Here is a 20,813-nt window from a genome sequence, read left to right on the forward strand (position 1 = left end):
GCCATTAATTGTATAATATGGTTGGACTGTACGTGTGTGGATATTTCTCACTAAAATATTCTTAAAAATAAGGACAAAAATAAATAAATCATAGGGAGGGATAAGGGATAAAACAAATTGGGTAGATTGCAATACTACTGGTCAATGAAAGGGAGGGATAAGGGGTAGGGTATGTATTTTTATTAATTTTTTTTTCTAGAGTGATGCAAATGTTCTAAAAATGATCATGGTGATGAATTCACAGTTATGTGATGATTCTATAAGTCACTGATTGTATACTCTGTATGGACTGTACGGTGCATGAAGATATCTCAATCAAAATATTTTTTTAAAAAAGGAAATGAGCAAACATTTATTCTGCTTTTCCAGTTTGAACTGTGTTTTAGGTGAATCACATAACTGCAGTTGACAAAGGAAAGTTCTATTTTTCAGAAGAATACCATCCAATGAATGTAACAAGCATGAAAGAATTAGCAAAACTTAATTTTGCAAACTTTAATGAAATTTTGATTCAGGTGGAATTATTAATTGGTATTAAAATCATCAGATAAATGGCTAATGGAACATTTGAATAATGCCAAAGTAACACTACAATTTCTAGTTAGAAGGGGAAAAATTTGTACAATGGTGAGATCACTGGAACTGCCATAATCCAGGGATCAATTTCAGCATCACTAATGGTAAAACAATCAGATATTATGTGATGTAATGCAATCTGAAGTATACAACATCACCTTTGATGGGGTCTAACCTTATACCTTCCAGTTTACAGGAAACTGAAGGGATAGAAAAACCCATAAGGAAACAAATAGACAAATGTAAACATTCTGCAGGATAAGTTTTCCAGTCTTTTCAATAAGTCAGTTTTAATCATTAAAAGGCTTGTGCTAAATTAAAAAGAGATTTAAGGGATATACCAATCAAATGCAATATGTGATTCTGGGTTGGTCAAAGGACATTTTGGTGTCAAAAGGAAATCTAAACAGCTGAAATAAACATTTAAAGAAAAAGAAAGGTGAAAATAATTGTCTGAATACAGCAAGTTACAGAATACTATGTACTGTATCATTTCATTTTAAAAAGATTGCATAGAAAATATCTATACAGATAAGAATTAAGATATTATAGCAACCTTGAGAAAGTGGGACCATGATGTTATATTTTTACTCTTGCTTGTTTGTTTTCTAATTTTTTACATTATATATATATTGGTTTTGTAATAATGAGATTACTTTTAATAATTCAGTGGCCATTCTAGATTATCAACACTTCTTTAAAATAATATTTTTTCCTGATAAGAAAAGTAAAGCATTTAATATAGGAAATTTGGAAAATATAGAAAAGTATAAAGAAAAAAACCACCTAAAATGTGGTGGCACACAGTAAGATCACTCAGGCAAGTGATCACAGAGATCTCTAAAACTTTAGAGAGCAGGGAGAGAAGCAGCCAATAAATGAAAACAGGCTGTAGTAGCAGAATACCGGTGTATGGAGTTGAGAAAGCCCAGAGAGCAAAGTATTTCAAGGTGAGAGAGATAAAATGTTGTCTACCTTGCAATCTCCTCAGCAAGGCCAACCCTTCTTTAAAACTGCCATACTCCCAGCATTCACTAAGCCCCCTTCCCTGTTTGTTTTTCCTCTCACCTTAAACTTATCACCTTCTAACATTCTATACAATATTTTATTTTGTTGTCTGTCTCTCTGCATTAAAATTTAAGCTTTAAAAGGTAGATGTTTTTATCACTGTTCAATCCCAAACATCCAGATCAGTGCCTAGCACATAGTAGGCACTCACCCGTTATTTTTAAATAGATGAAATGGTATTAAAAGGTCAAACAGGATAAGGACATAGAATTGACCACTGACTTTTAAAAGATCTAAACCTTTAGCGACCTTGTAGATCATCTAGTGGAGTATGGAGCAGAGAAATCAATCAAGGGTTGAGAAGAGAATGGAAGTAAACTCTTTTTTAAAGAGTTCAGCTGTACTGATAAGAAAAAAGGAGCAATACCGTGAAGATACGGCGAGGGTCAAGGGATTCTACCACCCCACCTCCAGAATTTTATTATAAAATTTTCAAACATGCAGAAAAGATGAAAGAATTTCACAGTATTCACTCATATATTTACCACAACTGATATTGCTCTATACTTGCTTTTCACATATCTAACCATTCACACCTGTCATAAGACTTTTTTTAAAAATGGGTGTTGAGCAGGCCACAGTGGCTCAGCGGCAGAATTCTCGCCTACCATGCCAGAGACCCGGGTTCGATTCCCAGTGTCTACCTAGGCTAAAAAAAAAAAAAAAGTGTTAACAAGGTGTATATGTATTTATGTTAATGACAACCCAGTGAGAGAGAGAAAGTGATAATTCAAAACAGAAGGAAGATAACTGTAAAAGCGAAGAACTGAGATAAAGGGGACAGAATCCAAAGCAAAAGAAGAGGGTTTAGATAAAATCAGGCATACTTGTGAGATTTCTCTGCTAGAAATCCTTCAAAGTTTATTATTTGTTTTCCAGAAAGTTAAATACAAACGTTTCACTCTGGAACTTAAGGGCTTTCCCAATAGGATTTCAACCTTACATTATACTACTTCCCTTGATAAGCTCTACATTCTGGCCAATATACTATCAACTGTCCCACAAACACACTTTCACACCTCTCAGGAAAAATAATTTTTACACTTTGAGCCCAGGTCAGATACCATCTTCTCTAGAAAACCTTTCCCGATCTTCTCCTCAAACGGTCCACATCTCTCCAAATTAGATATAATATTTTCCTGTTTTAAAATGATCGTATGTTAAGAATGTTCGTGACTCTTTGTTGTCATATTTTTTAAAAAATTTAAAAGTTAATTTAAAAGTTTACTTTGCTTTACTAATTGTATCACCCTCAATAGAATGTAAGCTCCGTGAGGACAGGGATTTTTGTTTGTTTTAGTCACTGCTATATCCCCAATGCTTAGTACAGGGCCTGTTTTCTAGTAGGTGCTTTAAAAATATTGGTTAAAAATGTTAAAATAAATGTAATAGATTGAATGAAAGGGAGGGGTAAGGGAAATGATATGCATGAATTTTTTTCTGTTTTCTTTTTATTTCTTTTTCTGAATTGATGCAAATGTTTTAAGAAATGATCATGATGATGAATATACAACTATATGATGAAAAAAGAATGTTCATATTGCATGTTGATTGGATTAATAATTTTTTAATAAATAAATAAAAATAAAAAATATACTGGTTAAAAGAAAAAACAAACAAAAAAATATTGGTTAACATGATGAATAAATGAGTCAGTGAATTCAAGCTTAACTCCCTTCTTAGAATTTAGAGTCAAATGAGTAAGAGGAACAGGGAGTGGCAAGGTATTGCTTAGAAGGTACAGAATTTCTGTTTGAGATGATGAAATGTTTGGGTAGTGGGTGGAGGTGATGGTAGCACTGTATTGTGAATGTAATCACTGAATTGTAACTTGAAAACAGTTAAAATGCTAACTTTGAGTCAAAATATTATTACTACAATAAAAAGTTTTGCTTTGTTTAAAAAAAATAATTTCAGAAACAGTGTTATTCAGCCCTATATTACAATCAGTTGTACTTTGGGAGCAGGAGCTGTCATACTCTGCATTTCTTCTGCTCCCAGTAGAATACACACCCAAACAAAACATATATAACTGAATCTGTTGAGTTGTGGCAGGTGGTAATAACAGGATATTATTACAAAAAAAAACATTATTACAAAAAGAACATAACAAAGCTGCCGTATAACTGGAAAGGATCAGTGGTGGTGGGCTCGGTGATCTTCTGATAAGTAAGTGGGGAAAGGTAGTTAGGGTAAGAATGCAAGAGTACTTGTACCAATTATATTTTCAATCTTTTTATATCAAAATATACTGTGAATGGGTAGTATATTACCCAGAAGAGGGAAGAAGTCTTCAAACACGTGAATATTCTAAGTTTAGGTATTCTGCCACATATTCCGAGTAAAAAGTGAAAGAAACATTAACCAGCAGCACCAGAAACTTCACATTGGTTCCACAAAACTATATATATTCCAGATTTGCTGTGCCATGCTGTGCCATGAAAGCACGTATTTAAGTGTTCCATTCATTTCTGTCAAATAAATGAATTAACTTAGACCAACAGTTATCTGTCAACTCAAATCTCTTTCTGACCTAAGAAAGGAAATCTGGGCTGAGAACTAAAACAGAAGGTGCCGCTCCAAGACACGTGCAAGGAAGTTACCATTTTAGGCGACTTCCCTGCCCCAGTCCTCACTGCCCCGTGGCCCACTCAGCGCGTGAGGGGCTGCCCGGGCTCTGCCACTTACTGGGAGGCCTTGGCAAGTCACCTTGCCCCTCCAAACCTCAGTTTTCCCTCAGCCATAAGCCGGGTTAGCACGGCAAGAAGGTTATGAAGATTAAACAAAACTAGCGGTGCTGGGAATTTGGTAAGAGCTCAACAAATGAGGTCATTATCGCTGTATTCCTGCGCCAAAGGGCTTCTGGACCAAATGGTTGTCGGGGCTTTGAAGCCAACGACCTCCTCAGGGACTCCCCACTCCCACTTAATCTTCAGGTGGCAAGGGGCCAGTGGGCAGAGCAGGAAGAAGCCCACAGAGCAGGGGGAGCGAAGGCAAAGGAGAGGAGGGTCCACGGCGGGCAGGGGTCCAGGGCTGAGTCCCGGGGTCAGGGCCGGTGTCCCGGACGGTGACTGAGAGTCTGGTCCCTGGAGGCAGTCGAGGGCTGGGGTCTGCTTGGTTGAGGGAGGGGTTCTCGGGCAGGGGTGGAGGGCCGGTGCCCAGGACGAGGGCCAGGACCAAGGTGAGCGAGGACATGAGTCCAAGCCAAAAGGAAATGGATGTGGGGTGAGGCCAAGGCCGGAACTGGCAGCAGCTGCCCGGAGCCCAGGCCTCGTGGCCGCCCTCTCGTCCCCTCAGCCTAAATCCATCCCAGGTGGTCAGGGAGGAAAAGTGGAGACATTCGGGCTCCCGTCCCGCGGCGCCCAGTTACCGGAGCCATTGGGGCCGATGATGCAGGTGAACATCCTGAAGGGGCCGATGACCTGGCGGCCTCGCCACGACTTGAAATTCTCCACAAGCAACAACTCCAGACGACCCATGGCGGCGTTCGCAGTGCCTCAGACGCCTTCTCACGCGCCGACGGGAAAAGCGCGGGAAGGGCCTCGCAAAGTCTCGCGATAGCTGGACCGTGGCAGCACGAGAGCGAGAACGCGTCGGGCGCAGGCTCGCTGCTTAGCAACCGGAGTTGTTGCTGCTTCTGAGGAAACTCTGGTCGCCGCAGGCTTGTGCAAAGTCGCAGAAGTCTGGTCTGCGAGCCTCGGACGCAAACCGATCTCCCGCCGGCTCAACATCCTAGGGAGCCAGTCCTGCCTGGACTATAGCTTATTTTATTTTCGTTGTCTCTCTAAAACTCCTTAGAATTTCTTTGCTATTCACATAGCCATGAACATCGCGCTGTCCAAGGACCTGGCGCAGGACATTGACCTGTCCAAGAGAAGACAGGCAGAGCTGTGCAGGCAGAAACGAATATTCAACGCCAGGAACAGGATTATCGGGGTAAGGGCCTCGGGCAGAAAAGAAAAGGGCCAGGAGGGAATGTGAAGAGTTCAGAAGAGGGCGAGGGGATAATATAGGAGACGAACTCGGACCTCTTGGAATGATCTAGGGAGAGCTGCAAGCAGCAGCAGGCTTTGCCGGGAGATAGGGGTGCATGGGGAGTAGGGCAGCGGGGAGTATTTCGATTTATTGAATTTGCAGAGGATGGTAGAGATCTTAGACCAAAAAAATGCAACCTTCCCATTTGCCAGATGGTCAAATCGAGTCCGGCCGTGGGGAAGCGACTTGCTTGGAGTTAGTGGTGAAGCACAGAATGGAATGCAGTTCTCTCTCAAAGCCGAATTTCTATATTACTGGGGACTTTTTCTAGTCCACTCATTTAACAAATGCCCTTAAAAGTTCCCATTTTGTGGCAAGCCTGAACTTGGCTCAGGAGACCTGGCAGAGTCCGTGATCCAGTACAGGCGGGAAAACAGACACATTAAAATGCAGTGGGATCAGTAAAGTGAGGCAGGGACGTGCAGCGTGCCATCGGAGCACGGACGGGACTGGAGGGGAGGTCAGAGAAGGCTTCCCGGAGGAGGTGGTCCCGAAGCCGCATTCTGAGGAAGGAAGGTCTGCGGAAAGTTAGACGTATCGATTGAAGAACCAACTATAAGCAAAAGCGTTCAAGCATGAAACATCCTGGTGTGTACTTAAGACAGATCACTTACGGTGGGACAAGGCTGAAAAGATAAGTAGGATGGGTATCAACCGCATACGATTATCTAGCTCTAATTCCTCTCCCCTTGTTTTCCATTCCCAGGGAGACCCAGAAGCCTGGGATATTCAGGTTCATGACCAGAAGATAAAAGAAGCAACTGAAAAAGCTAGAGCAGAAACCTTTGGTGAGCATTTCCTGGACACCTAACCAGCGATTTAGGGCTGTGCATCTTTAGATCCCAATTCTTCTTTCTTCACATGTGTAGAAATTTGTCATTTTCACACTCTTTCTCCTTTTAAAATCTCACAATTTCTTATGCTCAGTTAAACTTAATGAGCTGATTTTTCTTCTCTTAAAAGAAAAAATAGCCATATAAATTCTATTGTGGATTGTGGGAGATATCTTTAAAGAATAAATTATATATTTTTTCTGCTTTCTTTAAAAAACTGGAAATAAAAAGGCTTAAACACATACACACAACACACACACATACACTGCCAAAAAGCTCAAGACCTTCCATGGAGAACAGCTGTATATGGCATAATGTCCAGCATTCAGAGCAGACACTCATTCCTTAGCTCACACTCCTGAGCTAACTTAGAATTAGATTTGATCCACTTAATGATGTCTTTGTTCAGAATTTCAACTATAATTCATTTCCTCCCTCACGTCCAACAATTTCCACTTATTTTTTTCAACACCATAAGGATTTTTGAAGTAGAACCAAAAAAGATACAAAATTGTGTATAATGTGGGATGTCAATTAGGTTAAAAATATGCATAAAAAAAGACTTGAAAGAAAGATATCAGAGTGTTTGCATGGGTGATGTTGGGTAATGGAATTATGAGTGTAGCTTATTTTCTTCTTCATGATTTCCTGCATATTCTGAACACTTTTAACTTCTTTAGTTTTAGTTATTTAAAAAAGCCAAACTTACAAAAAAAAAAAGGTGGCACATACCTTTCCACTACCAGACTAGATACCAACATTTTGCCAAATTGGCTTCAGATAGCTTATTTTAAGAATTTCTTTTTTGAGAATTAAATGTTTATATACATATAGCTAAATCCCTTCCCATCTCATCATTTTCTTCTTCCGCCCTCCTCCAAGGTGTGACTCATTCCCATGTACATTTTTTGTATTTGTATTATTTATGTATGCATCCTTAATAACATATAGACTTATTTTGGGTTTTAAAATTTCACATAAATAGTATTATGTTGCAACATAATATGTTTTTTTCACTCAGGCTTATATTTTTAAAATTAATCAGTGATCTACACATAGAATATTCATTTTAATTGCTTTATGGTACTTTATTACATGAATTAACCACAGTTTCTTTATCCTTTCCCCTGCCTACATTCCCTAATGCCCATGTGTGTGAGATACCTAGAAGTGGAATTGAGCCACCAGTATGCTGTTTTCAGTTTATGCGATGTTGCCAAATTGCTTGCCAAACTTAGAAGTGTATGCAATAGCAGTGAATGAGAGACCTTGTTTCCCCACATTCTAACTAATACTTGCCATTATTAGCATTTAAAATATTTTTCCAATTCATTGGATGTTTCCTATCTTGTAAAACTGATCATCTTTTTCCTAAGTTTATTGATCATTCATGTTTTCTTTTTTACTAATTTGCCTATTTCTATCCATATCAGTCAGGGTTCTCCAGGGAAACAGAACCCACAGAACATATATATAGTGCTGAGATTATGATATTTATTATAGGAATTGGCTCATACAACTGTGAAGATTGGCAAGTCTGAATTTCACAGGGCAGGCTGCGTGCTGGCAACACCAATGAAAGATGAATAACTTGGGAGAAGCTGGCTGGCTGAAGTAGAGACAGAAATTCTTCCTTCTGGTTGCTGAAATAATTACTTCTTCCTTTAAAGCCTTCTGCTGATTAGATGAGACTTCTCTCATTACTTATGGCAAGCTCCTTCATGATTGTAGCTATAATCAGCCATCGAGGCAAAGAACTGACTGATGATTTTAATCTATGAAATACACTCATCAGGCCAGGGCTTGTGTGACCAACAACTGGACACAATAGCCTAGCCAAGCAGATACATGAACTTAACCATTACACTATCCTTTGTCCAATTTTTGGTTGGGTGTTTGTTTTTTGAAATTGATTTGCAGGTATACTTTGTATGTTCAGGATTCTAATTCTTTCATTACCTTTCTAAAGGCTCATATTACTTTTATAATCATTAAAAATTATTTTTTAAAGTGGATTCAAGTTAATTTTCTCTTCTGAATCTTAAGCTTATGGATATGTTGTGTCTCTTCTAGCTGCTGAAATGAGACAAAATCACAAAATCATGTGCATATTAGAAAACCGTGAAAGGAGAGAAAAGAAAAATCTCTGTAGAGCTATCAATGACTTCCAGCAGAACTTTCAGATGCCAGAAACGCGCCGTGAATTTGACCTGTCTGACCCCCTAGCCTTTAAGAAAGATCTTCCAGCCCGGCAGTCAGATAATGATGTTCGGAATACAGTATCAGGAATGCAGAAATTCATGGGAGAGGATTTGAACTTCCGTGAGAGGAAGAAATTCCAAGAGGAACAAAACAGAGAATGGTCCTTGCAACAGCAAAGAGAATTGAAGAATGCCCAGGCTGACCTTAAATTTGCAGGTAATGAAACACAAAAGACAAACTGGTCTCAATACTTTCCTTAACAAATCAACCCCAAGGTCTTTAGAGGTCCAATGCTGACTCAGTAGGAAAAGAAGAGAATTCAGAAGCCTGCGCTTCGGAAATTAAACTCTGGCCACCTATCAGTCATTCAGGAAATGCTTTCTGAGGGTGGGCTCTGTGTCAAGGCTCCCTGATGGGTGCTGGACACAGAGGTAACTTGGAACCAGCCCCTGCCCTCAAGGTGTGCCCAGTCTATTGCGAAGAATGGACGGCTATCGTCCAGGCCCAGTCAAGTATCCAGGGTGCCATGGTATAAGTCCAAATGGGGTGTCATGGGGGCATGGTGGCCACCCAAACTCCCCAGGTACCCCAGGTAAGGGAACCTGTCTGGCAAAGGTTCTGAGGCATGAAACGGCCTATCTCCTTGGGGGAACTGCACAAGGTTCAATAAATCCTGGTCTCCCAAGGTCATGGGCATTTCTGCTTTCCCCATCCTCTTCATCCATGCACCCATAGCAGCATTTGTGCCTGCTGGCCACCTCCTGGGCCAGGCACTGTTCTGGCCACAGGGAACCACAGCAGTGAAGACCACACTCCTGTCCTCAGGGAGCCTACATGTTTATATAACCAAACAAATAAAAAAGATCCACGTTGAAGATAAATGGGAAGCTGTCATTGAAAGCTAAGCAATTCTACCTCCGTGAGCCACTTCTGTCTAGCTATTGCTTTGTGGTCTCCATAGTCAGCTCATCCTTCTCCTGGCCTGACCTCTAAATGTTAGAAGTTCAGAGCTTGGTGTTAGGCCTTCTTTTCTCACTCAGTGAATGACAGCTCCCCAAATCATCATTTCCCTCTCTCTCTGAACCCACTCCTACCAGACTTCTGGCCTCATCACCCCCCCATCACACACACATACACACACATACACACATACACACACATGCCTCACCCTACTGAAACTGCTCTGGTCAAGATCAAGATGACCTTATGTTGCCCAATCAAAAGTTCTTGGATTTCATCTTGACCTCTCAGCAGCATATGACACATTGATCACGTATCCTTCTTGAAAGGTTTCATTTATCTTGGCTTCCAGAATCCCACCATCATCCTGGTTCTCCTTCTGTCCTGACTCCTTTGTTGGGTTCTGCACATCTTCCCAGCCACAAGATGTTGTGAAACACCACTGCTTTCTGGGCCTCTCCTCTGGTCTCCCTGATTCTGCCCTTATCCCCCTTAGTCTCGTTTCAACCCAGCAATCAGTGATCCTAGGCTAAAAGTTAAGGCAAATCCTTTGTTCAGAACCCTCCGATAGCTTCCCATTTCACTCAGAGTTAAAGCCAAATTCATTTCAATAACCTACAAGAATTTCACAGTCTGACCTTATCTCCTACTGCTTTGCCCTTCACCCACTCCATTCTTGCCACATCTAGCTTCCTCCTTGTTCCTAGCGTGTGTGTCAGTTCACTTCTGCCTCAGGGCCTTTACATCTGCTGTTTCCCTGCCTGGGAATATCTTTCTCCAGATATCTGCCTGAATATCTCCTTCTCTTCTTTCAGGCTTTTGTTAAAATGTGGCCTTATGGGAGAGGCTTCTTGACTATCTACTTAGAATTATAACCCTCTACCATCCCCTCACTCCCTTCTGACTCTCCATCCCTCTACTGACTTTATTTTTCTCCATGGCATTTACTGCTGGCATAGTGTACAATTTATATATGTCAGCCCTCAATACCTTGTTGTAAGCTCATTGAAGGCAGGATATTTTGTCTGTGTTGTTTACTGCTATATCCTTACTTCCTGGCACATATATAGATATTTGTTGAAATCATCCACTCATAGTGCTTTAAAATCTCACCCATCTCCTAAGGAGGTACTCCAAATTTCCATCTTCAGCCAAGAGCCTTTATCTCAGACTCAGACTTGGTTCTAAATTGCCTCCTTGACATCCCACCAGACATTTCACACCACACTGAAAATTAACCTTGAATTCCTCATCTGGGTCTGCTCCACCCTCCATCTTTCCTTGATTAAGGAAATGGCACCTCCTTTCCTTAATCAAGCCAGAAATACGGAAGTTATCCCTGAACCCCCTTGCTCCTTCAGACTTTGCCTCCAGTATAACCTTGTCTTGTCCTTTCTGCATCCAGAATAAATTTTGAATGGTCCTTGTCTGTCACTCTCTGTTGCCACCACTGTAATGCTACCCATCATCTTTTCTCACACTGATGGACCACTGCCAATAGCTTTCTAATAGTTCACTTCCTTTCTTGCACTCTTTCAGTCCATTCTCAACATAGCAGTCAGAGTGATACTTTTAAAACAACGTTAAGTTTAACAATGTCACACCCACCCCATGCACCCCAGTTTAAAGCCCTCTAAGCTTACCTCTGCAAATGTAATAAAACGTGAAGTCCTCCAATAGCCTTTGCCGACCCTCCAATATCAACTTACACCCCCATATCATTCCCTACGTTCCTGTTATTTTGGCTTTCTTTCAATTTTTGCATCTTTCCAACTCTTTTCCCACTTCAGAACTTTTGTACCTGCTCTTTGCCCAACTTTTTTGTCCTTTGGGTCTCAGCTTAAATGTCATTTCCTCAGAGAGAAGCTATTTCTTCCCATCCCTGAACTACCCAAATCAGGTGTTTCTAACACTTTCTCTCTTAGCATCCTGTTCTTTTCCTCTATAGCACTATCACAATTTGTAATAATACTTTTATTTTGAGGGTTTATTCATTTCTGGTTTGACTCATCTCCTAGACAGTAAGTTCCAAGAAGCCAGAAAAAGTCTTTATGTTTCTTTCTATTATATACTATATTCCTAATAAGGTGTGGTCCATGTTTAGACCCTTTAAGTTTTTTTTTTTAATTTTTACTGTGATAACATATATGCAACACACAATTTCCCATTTTAACCACTTTCAAGTATGCAATTCAGCCATCTTAGACTCTTAATATCAGTTATTAAATGAATGAATGAGAGATGAGCCAAAAAACAAAAACTCAAGGCTAAGGAGTTTGGGCTTTGTTTTTTGAGATAATGTGAAGACTCATAGTGCAAACATCAGAGGAAGAAACTTCCGACCACTGACTTTTTTTTCATGTGACAACACTGTGAAGTCGGTGTTCTTTTTGCCTCCCATTTGCTGTCAGGAGGCCCAGTGGGGTTAAGAAGTAGTTCAGGATAACAGAGCTAAGGAGCATGGGGCTGGCATCTCAGCCTGCTCTGACTCAGAATCTTGACATTTCACTGGACCTTCCACTTCAACCCCTTCTCTTCCTCCTTGACCTGGCAAACTCCTACTCCCTAACCGTCCCCTCCTCTGTGAACTCCGGGCTTCCCTGGGCTTCCCCCACCCCTTGCATGAACGGTGTAACTACATTTAGCCACCAGGGGGGATGTAGCTGCCCCCCCACACACACACACACATACACATAGAATAGGCAAGCAGGGACCACTGTCCTGTTCCAAGCCACAGCAGACATTACCAGTCCATGGCAGATGCCACCAGTCCATGGCAGACATCACTAGTCCGTATTGGCTTGTCCTTCACCCCCACTGAGCCCTTCCTGAGTGCAGAACTTGCCTACAAGCTTTATCCAAATCAACCCCTCTAAACTCCTTCAAGAGCTCCCAGGGCAGGTCTTGCCATTGTTATCATGCCTGTTCTTGTGGCTAGGGGTATGATGAGAAGCAAGGCTCCATGGCCTGGAGGGACCCCTAGGTGGGCACCTCGGCCTTACCATATTTTGCTTCCTTCCAGAGGACCTCTACACCAAGACGAGGCTGCAGTTTGATAAGACTGCCATGCACCTGCAGGACCTGGAGAGTTCTACCAGAAAGGTGGTTTGTGCCTCTGTGAAAGAGTTCAACAAGAATCAGGTACCCAGGCCCATGTGCCAAGGGTTGGGGTGCAGCCTCATCGTGTGGATGAGCTCAGTGCACCATCCCTGTCACCCCCCAACCCTGACCAGGCCCCTGCTCCTTGCTGGGCTTGCCTGTACTGGTTATGCAGATGCATGGGGGTGAGGGTGGGGGAGCACCTCGCAAAAGTAGCCTCCTGGGGGCACAGTGAAGTCTGCACTGGCACTGCTCTGACTCAGGCAGCTCCGGTTTCAATTTTCCTTTACCCAATACACATTAATAGAAGCTCCCTCCTCCTCCCTAAGCTCTGCCCAGCTTCCTCACAAAACACTCCCCAGCCCTCCAACTCACTGTTTTTGGGAACTGCATTATATTTCCTGGGTGGGATGAGGGCCTTGGCCTGGTTTCTTCAGCAGATTAACTGGCTTACTGGAACTGTGGTTAGAGTGTGCGAGATGGTGAATCTTTGGAGAGCAGGAAGAATATATCAGAACTTTACTTCACATGTATTTTTAAGCCCATCATTTTAAATTCCCCTGTCTGTGTGTTTTGAAAAAACATACTATATTATGGTCCAGTTGTACTACCTTGTGAACCTAGTATATTACATCAGAGAAACAAACTTTAAAATGTTCTACTGATGGGGATAGGCAATCAAAAGTCCTGAAGAGGCTGGACTGAGAACAGAGAAAAAACGGGGGCATTGCTTCTACTCCCCACGCTGCCTGAGCAGGGAAATGACTGGGATTTATTTGTTCCCAGGGCCTATGACTATATTATATCAGGAGCACTGAGTGACAATGTATTTTCCACCACTTAGCAGTTGTCACTGTTGTGGATCGTTCTGTTGGGTGTTCTTTGCAGCCCACACAAGGGTTAGATGTTGCCGGGTCCACAAGGGGGACACAGAGCCCTCTCCTGGGGTAAGGCCAAGCCCATGGGGGATGGTTGCCTAACCTTGGAAGAAAGCTCCCTGTTTTGGCAAATTGGGGCAAATAAAGACCTGAACTCTTGTATGTGGTCACAATTCTCCTACCCGGTCCACCCCATTCCAACCGCACCCAGGCTGCCAGGGGTCCAGGGCCCTCCCCACATCCATGCCTGACAAGCCCCCACCTCTGCCCCAGCTGCCCTTTAGAGCATTCTTCCCTCCAGGATCAGCTTCTGCCTCAAAATCCCCCTGGAGGGACTTGGAGCATCTTACTTCATGAATTCTCCTGCTTAGGCTTTGGAGTCAGCAGAAAAGAAAAAGCGAGAGAAAAACCAAGAACAGGAGGCCAACCTGGCCGAGATCACCAGTCTCCTACGTGGGGACCTCCTCTCCGAGAACCCGCAGCAGGCAGCCAGCTACTTCGGTCCCCACCGAGTGGTGCCAGACCGCTGGAAGGGCATGAACCAGGAGCAGCTGGACCAGATTCGCCTCATTCAGAAACAGCAAATCCAGGAGAAGCTGGTACCTCCCCAACGCACCCCACCCCTGCTAACAGAGCCCACAGACTTGGCTTCTGGGGCTACTGATGGCCTCCCATATACTCATCCACTAACACCTGCTCTTATGCTCTGTGCTAGAAGCTGCCCTCAAGGAGTTTGTGTTCTGGTGGGGGTGGGTGGCAAGAGCCAGATAATTGCATCCCTGTATGCTGCTACCACAGGGGTGATAAATGCTAAGGAGGAAAGTAAAGCTAGACGAAGGGAGTGGTTGGGGAGGCCTCATGAGAAGGGACATTTGAGCAAGGACCCAAAGGTGGGGACGGACAAGCCTGGCAGACTGGGAAGCAAGGGCAAAGGCCTTGGGGCAGGACCATGCTTGACCCTTTCCGAGGACAGCAAGAAGGCCTGGGTGCCTGGTGTGGAGTGAGGGGGAAGGGCAAGAGCTGAGGTCCAAGAGGTGGAGGGTTGAGGTCCTCCAGTCCACTGGGGTTGACTATGGCTTTGTCTGCAACTGAGGTGGGGAACTTTGGGGCATCTTGAGCAAAGGGATGGCATGATCTGACTTTCTTTGGCACTGTATTGAAAGTAGCCTCTCAGGGGTGAGGGGAAAGAAGAAGGTTCACTGGGGAGACTGGGGCAGGAGTCAAGGTGAGCAATAAGGCTGGCTAGGCCAAGGTACTGGCAATGGGGTGCTGAGACGTGGTTGGATTCTGGGTCTGTTTCAAAGGTAGAGCAATAGGATTGTTTAATGTATTGGGTGGGGCATGTGAGAAGAGAGGAGTAATGGATGACTCCAGGCCTTTGGGCCTGCACAGCTGGAAGGACTGAAGGTGGTATTTACAGTGGCAGGGAGATGGTGGGAAGAGCAGGTTAGAAAGGGAAGTATAAATCACCAGTGTAGTTTTGGATATGTTAAGTACGCCGTGTCCGTTAGGCATTTGTTTCTGATAGGATTAGGTCTGCCTGCACAGGGCAGAAAATTCCAAATAACAGTAACTTAAGCAGGATAAAATTTTTTATTTTGCTTGTAGATAAAATCCTTAAAACAGTCCAAGGCTAGGGTGGGAGCTCCATGGTCATCAACTGATGCTCTGCTATACTAAGGATAGTGTAATATGACTCTTAGTGCAAGATGACTGATGGAGCTCCAGGCATCACATGCAGATTCCCGCTAGCAGGAAGGAGAAATGGGGAAGAGTATTCTAAGGACATTTTCTGGCAGTTTCACAAGACATTTCCACTTACCTTCCACTGGAAAATACTTAGTCATGTAGCCATCCTTAACTATAAAGAAGATTGGAATTTATAGTGTCTATTCCGAGGTAACTAAGTGGTGGGAATTCTTTTATTAAAGAAGAAGAAAAATGACTACTAGATGACAAGTAACACTTTCTGTCACAACTTCCAAGTCAGGAAGCCCAGGAGGCAGTTGGAAATGTGGTCTGAAGTTCAGAAAGAGGTCTGGGCTGGAGGGACTCATGACCATACAGAGCATTTACAGTAGTGAACCTGGATGAGTTCCCATAGGGAAGGAATATAAGGAGAAGAGAGTCCTGCCCCCTCCCCCGCTAATTAAGAGCAGAGGGACTGAGAAGGAGCAGCCAGAGAGGTAGGAGGGACACAAGCTGTGGGGTCCTGGAGGGAAAGAGTTTTGGGAGTTGCTGTGGGGCAGCTGAGCCTTCACCGATTCAGCAGCATGGCAGGCACTGAGATCTTGTCAGGAGCTTCTTTGGAAGGCTTCTTTGGTGGTGCAGGAGCCTGGTAAATGTGCTTTAGAAAAAACAGGCGGAAGGAAGTGGGGACAGAAAACTTTCCAGGTATTATGCATTAAAGGTGTGCAAAGAAATGGGGCATGAGTTGGTGGAGACGTGAGTTCAAGGCAGAGTTTTTTTTGATGGGGAACTGTGTCCTCTTTTGTCATTAGATGTGTGTGTGATACAGTATAAAGAGGAAATTTGATGCCAGAGACAAGACCTGCCGGACCCACATGCCTGTATAGCCAGGAGATTTGAGAGACTGGCAGCAGAAGTGGGGCTTGCCAAGGATCAGAGCTCACACCCAACATCCGCTGCCCCAGGGAGGTAGCATGAGCACAGAGGCAGGGCAGGGGGTCAGGGTGGGAGCTGTGGAGCTTCTCTTCTGGTGCCTCTTTCCTGGTGAAATAAGAAGAGGTCAGCAGTTGAAGGTGAGTCAAGGCTGGAGATTTGAGGACGGAGAACAAGGTGCCACATGGTCATCTGGGACGGTGGCAGGCAAATGGGAAGGGGCAGGATGAACCAGGAGCACTAAGGGCCACCAGAGACCAGTGGTCAGGAACTTGAAGTGATGCCAGGAAGTGTGGTCAGATATCTTTCTCGGTCATACTCAGCTGTAAGTGAAGAGTCAGGGTTCATGATGTTGGGAGTTGCCTGGCAGGAATGACCAAGAGAGGGGCCCTAGGGTACTGAGGATGTCTGCACAAGGAATGCTTGTAACAGAAGCTGGGCTGAAGAAGGAAGGAAATGAGGATGGAAGGGACACAGTGGTCAGTGGCTTGTAGGGTACAGTGGGATGGAATGATTGTTGGAATTGGCTTCCTCAAGAGAGGGCTGAAAAGGGAGGCCATAGTGACGGCAAATGGGACACTTGAAGTTGAGACCAGGGCGGCCTTATTGAGAATGACATGGTTGACGGCAGAGCTTCTCAAAGTGGGCACCTGCAGCATCGGTGTCACCTGGAACTTGTGAGAAATGCCTTTGGCCTGGCTCCAGACCTGCTGAACCAGAAACTCTGTTTTGGGGCCACACAGTTGGAGGCTGAGCCTGCCCTCCAGGGGATTCTGACTTCTGCTCAAGTTCCAGAACCACTGCTAGGATATGCCCAGGGGAGTAAGTAGCAGAAAAGTTGGGACCAGATGGTCAGAGAGGAGGAGAAAGAACTGAGAAGCCAGAGAAAGGAAAGGGTTGTATCTGGGAATGTGGAATCCACTACGAATGATGGCTAGAGAGAGTTTGGAAGAGGTTCTAAAACTTTCTGGAATGGGCAGGACTGCCCCAGGGGGCAGGAGAGGACTGCCAGGTAGGGTGGTGATGGCACAGTCAGAGTGTGAGCTTCCTAGCTGGCAGGTGGTTGAGGGCATGAGGAGCAGGTGATGCCCAGGGATATGCATATGTGGGAGAGAAGGCAGCAGGGGAGGTTCGGGCCTAAGGCCATCAGGCATCACTAGCTCAGGAAGCAGCCCTGGGTGGAGCAGCCATTGGTGCTAGGGTCAGGATACTGGGACAGCGGTTGCCCTTGCTCTGCCCTCCACCACCTACATCTCAATCCCAGGACAGCCTGGCCAGCGGCCCAGCCCTCGATTCCAAAAGCATCATTTTTTTTCTGGTATCAAAGTAACATATACTCTCTGTAGAAAACGAACAAGACAGACAAGCACAAAGAAGAAGATAAAAACTACATTAATTCTACCTCTCAGAAATGTACACACCCCTTCCCCATACACCTTTTGGCGTCCTTCTGTTTCTGTCCCTTTCTCTACGCACGGAGATAATTTGGAAAACAGACGATGGAAAGAGTAGTTTGGTAGTCGGCTTTCCTCTTAGTGAGTGGTGAGTGTGCCTTCATACTGTGCTGTATTCTTGAGGAAAGCATCTTGTAATGACCAGGGCACCATAAGCTGCCTCATGTTACAGGTGAGGAAACTGAGGTCCTGGGAGCAAAGGCCCTCGCCTCACAGCTGTAAAACCTGGCCAGCCTGCCTTTTAACCCTGGCGTTGGAGCTGGGACCTCTCCCCGCCTGTCCCCTCCTGCTGGCCGGCTGACCCAGGCCTGGGGGCACTGGGCACTCCTACCCCTGCTCATCTCGTGGGAGGAAGCTCTGCCCTAAAACCACAGAGGTGGAAGGAGGGAAAATGCATCTTTAACTGGCATCCCACCCACTTTAGCGTCTTTGCCTCTTAGGAGAAAGGTGAGCTAATGAAGCAGTTTGTGCTCTGGATGACTCAATAACACCGCTCACTCTCTCCGCCCTAATCCAGTGTCCTCTTCTAGGGCTCCGTGGTTTCTACAGAGGGGTCTGGGGTGCAATGAGGAATGAGCTGCAATGCAGGAATTCAGTGACTGGGCTGGGTGACCCCACGATGGTGACCCCACTGTGGCAGGGTGAGCTGCAGCGTCAGTGTTTCTAAAAGCCCCAGTTTCAGCCAGGGTGAGTGGCACGTGCCCTGGCTGGCATCCCAGGTGCTTGGTCTCTGCTGACCCACTTGGAGCTCCCAGACCCTATCACTCACCAGGGAGAGGGCAGGTCTGCTAGAATTGAGCCTTTGCTGTCCTTCCCAATAGCAGCCACTGCCTCTCAGGTGTGAGAAGCAGCTCAGCTGCCTGATGGCAGGCTGGGGTCTCATCCCCCCTGTGAGCCTCAGTTTCCCCCTCTGTAAGACTAGAGGCCTGGACTCCACATTGATCCCTTTGGGCTCTCTGGAGTCTGGGGAAAGGAGGGGGCTGAGTCAACCATCCTCCCTCCAGAGGATCCAGGAAGAAGAGCGCCAGCGAGACCTGCGCTGGGACTGGCAGAGGACGCAGAGGGCTCGCGCCGCGCTGCTGTTGGAGCGGCTGCAGCAGCGACAGCGGCGTGACCTCCGCAGGGCTCTGGACAGTAGCAACCTCAGCCTGGCTAAGGAGCAGCACTTGCAGTGAGTGTGGGAGGGGCTGGACGAAGGCCAGAGTAGGGGTCCAGGGAGGGGCCAGTGGAAGGGGCGAAGTGGGCAAAGACCAAGGAGAGGCCAGGCGAGGGGCAGAGGCCGAGGTGGACAGGGGGACGCACAGCCTCCTGCATCCTTCCTGCCCAAAAGGCCTGGAAACTCTTGGTGGTGTATTTCACTGGAGGCCCATGTGCTGGTGGTTTAGAGCTATGACACAGCCTCCTGGTAAAGAATCCAAGCAGAAAGAGGGCTTCAGAGTCAAGAAGTCAGAAATGAAGTCCTTGGGATACCACTGGTTTCTGCCTGGAGAGGATGATGGATTTAGTTGCATGTTCATCCTGTAAACACTGGGGACGCAGAGCAGGCTCAAACGTGGGTGGGCAGATGGAGAGGCCAGGAGCGTCCCCACCGCATACCTGGGGGAGTTGCTGGAGGACCCGGGGAGATCGGAAGTCTCGGGGAAGGGGCGCTGTGTCCTCCTGGGGAGTCGGGAAGTCTTCCCAGAGGAGGTGTGCTGGGGCATGGAGGAGAGGATGATGCACCCACCCGGTCGCAGGGAGGGCCTTGGAGGCTGAGGGGGTGGCTCCTGGCCTGCCGAAAACATGCCTGAAGTCTGTCTTAGTACAGAGGGGACCCCAAGATAGTTCACACTTCCAGCTGCAGGAACAAATGCAGATAAATGGGTAAATGTGTAACTTGTACCTAAAAAGACCTGATCTTTTATCTATCTACTATTTATCTATCTATATCTGTATCCATCTGTTGCCTGTCTATATCCATCCGTCCGTCTAACCGTCTTTCTATTTTTCTGTCCATATATTTATCATTTATGTATCTATCACCTTATCTGTCATCCATCCACAAATCTAACCATCTATTTATCCCATCCATCTATCAATTATCTATCTGTCATCAATCAAGTACTGGAGAATGCTGGAATTTCTTTCAATGAGAAGTCTATTTACACTCCTAAGTGTAAAATTTCCTCCTAAAAGGGGCATTAAGAGATATTCTGACAAAAATCAAACAGAATGAACAAAATGTCTTTACAAATCACACCCTTGATGATTTCATTTTAAGATGTTCCCACATGTTGTGGGTACGAGTCCCTCGTCAGAGTGTTCTGTCCTTATAAAGTGCCTGTCATCTCAGAGCTCACTGGGGCTTAAATACATTCTGTATCCTGGGGATAACACTAATAAAACTCTTGCTGGCTTTATTTTGTCTTTTTAAAAAAAAAAAAAAACATTTAGGAAGTAAACATTTCTACTGATCTTTTTCTCTGTTTTATCAGGAAAAAATATATGAAGGAAGTCTATACAAATGAACCTACAGGAGATTATTTCACACAATTTAATACAAGAAGTCGATGATGAAAAAGATATCCTCGTTCACCTCTGAGTGGTTATGTATTGAGTGTGGCAAACGCCAACAGTCACATTTAAATAAATTAAAAAATATACTCCTTGGCTCAGAACTGCTCTTTAGCTTCATTTTCCCACTGTGGATGGAGCATTTGCTCAACCTCTCCTTGTATGTCTGCAAGGAGCCTCAGTTTATATTCACTTTACTTCCATGGATGTCTCCAGAACACCTATGACACGAAGCAGACAAGCTCCACCAAGGATGATCCTAGAGAGAAAGTGACATCTGAGCTGTCTCGTGTATCACGTAGACTGGCTCAGCTGCTGCAGAAGCTGGCACGAGTGGGAACGTATGCTAGGCATCACTGTTCTAAACACTTCTGTGGACTAACCAGTTGGCGTCTCACAGCGGGCAATGTTAGTACCTCTGACACATTTTCTCGAGGGAGAACCTGAGTGACAGCCTTGCTCAGGGTCATGCCACCAGGAAGTGATGGGACTGGGATTTGAACCAGGCGAAGCTGGCTCTCGGCCACCTCCCT

The 20,813-nt window shown here is 44.9% G+C and overlaps 2 protein-coding genes across 4 annotated transcripts in view; one reads left to right on the forward strand and one right to left on the reverse strand.

The window, feature by feature from the left end:
- Nucleotides 1-5,177, reverse strand: part of SMC1B (structural maintenance of chromosomes 1B) — a 161,015-nt gene extending 155,838 nt beyond the window's left edge. For both annotated transcript variants that reach the window (XM_077169162.1, XM_077169161.1), the window contains exon 1: nucleotides 5,015-5,177. In XM_077169162.1, the coding sequence (XP_077025277.1) occupies nucleotides 5,015-5,123 (109 nt within the window). In that variant the 5' untranslated portion in view covers nucleotides 5,124-5,177. The remainder of the gene's footprint in view (nucleotides 1-5,014) is intronic.
- An 83-nt stretch (nucleotides 5,178-5,260) lies between these two features.
- On the forward strand, nucleotides 5,261-20,442 carry RIBC2 (RIB43A domain with coiled-coils 2). Of its 2 annotated transcripts, XM_077169163.1 has the most exons (7): nucleotides 5,261-5,580; nucleotides 6,386-6,467; nucleotides 8,586-8,930; nucleotides 12,697-12,815; nucleotides 14,023-14,250; nucleotides 18,732-18,898; nucleotides 20,202-20,442. In XM_077169163.1, exons 1-7 carry the CDS (start codon nucleotides 5,467-5,469, stop codon nucleotides 20,278-20,280), a joined length of 1,134 nt encoding a protein of 377 aa, XP_077025278.1. In that variant the 5' UTR covers nucleotides 5,261-5,466; the 3' UTR covers nucleotides 20,281-20,442. The 2 variants fall into 2 exon arrangements, with proteins under 2 accessions (XP_077025278.1, XP_077025279.1); XM_077169164.1 differs by lacking the exons at nucleotides 18,732-18,898; nucleotides 20,202-20,442 and adding an exon at nucleotides 18,245-18,686.
- Nucleotides 20,443-20,813: the final 371 nt, after the last annotated feature.

This window comes from Tamandua tetradactyla, chromosome 7, assembly GCF_023851605.1.
Source record: "Tamandua tetradactyla isolate mTamTet1 chromosome 7, mTamTet1.pri, whole genome shotgun sequence".
NCBI classification, from domain to species: domain Eukaryota; kingdom Metazoa; phylum Chordata; class Mammalia; order Pilosa; family Myrmecophagidae; genus Tamandua; species Tamandua tetradactyla.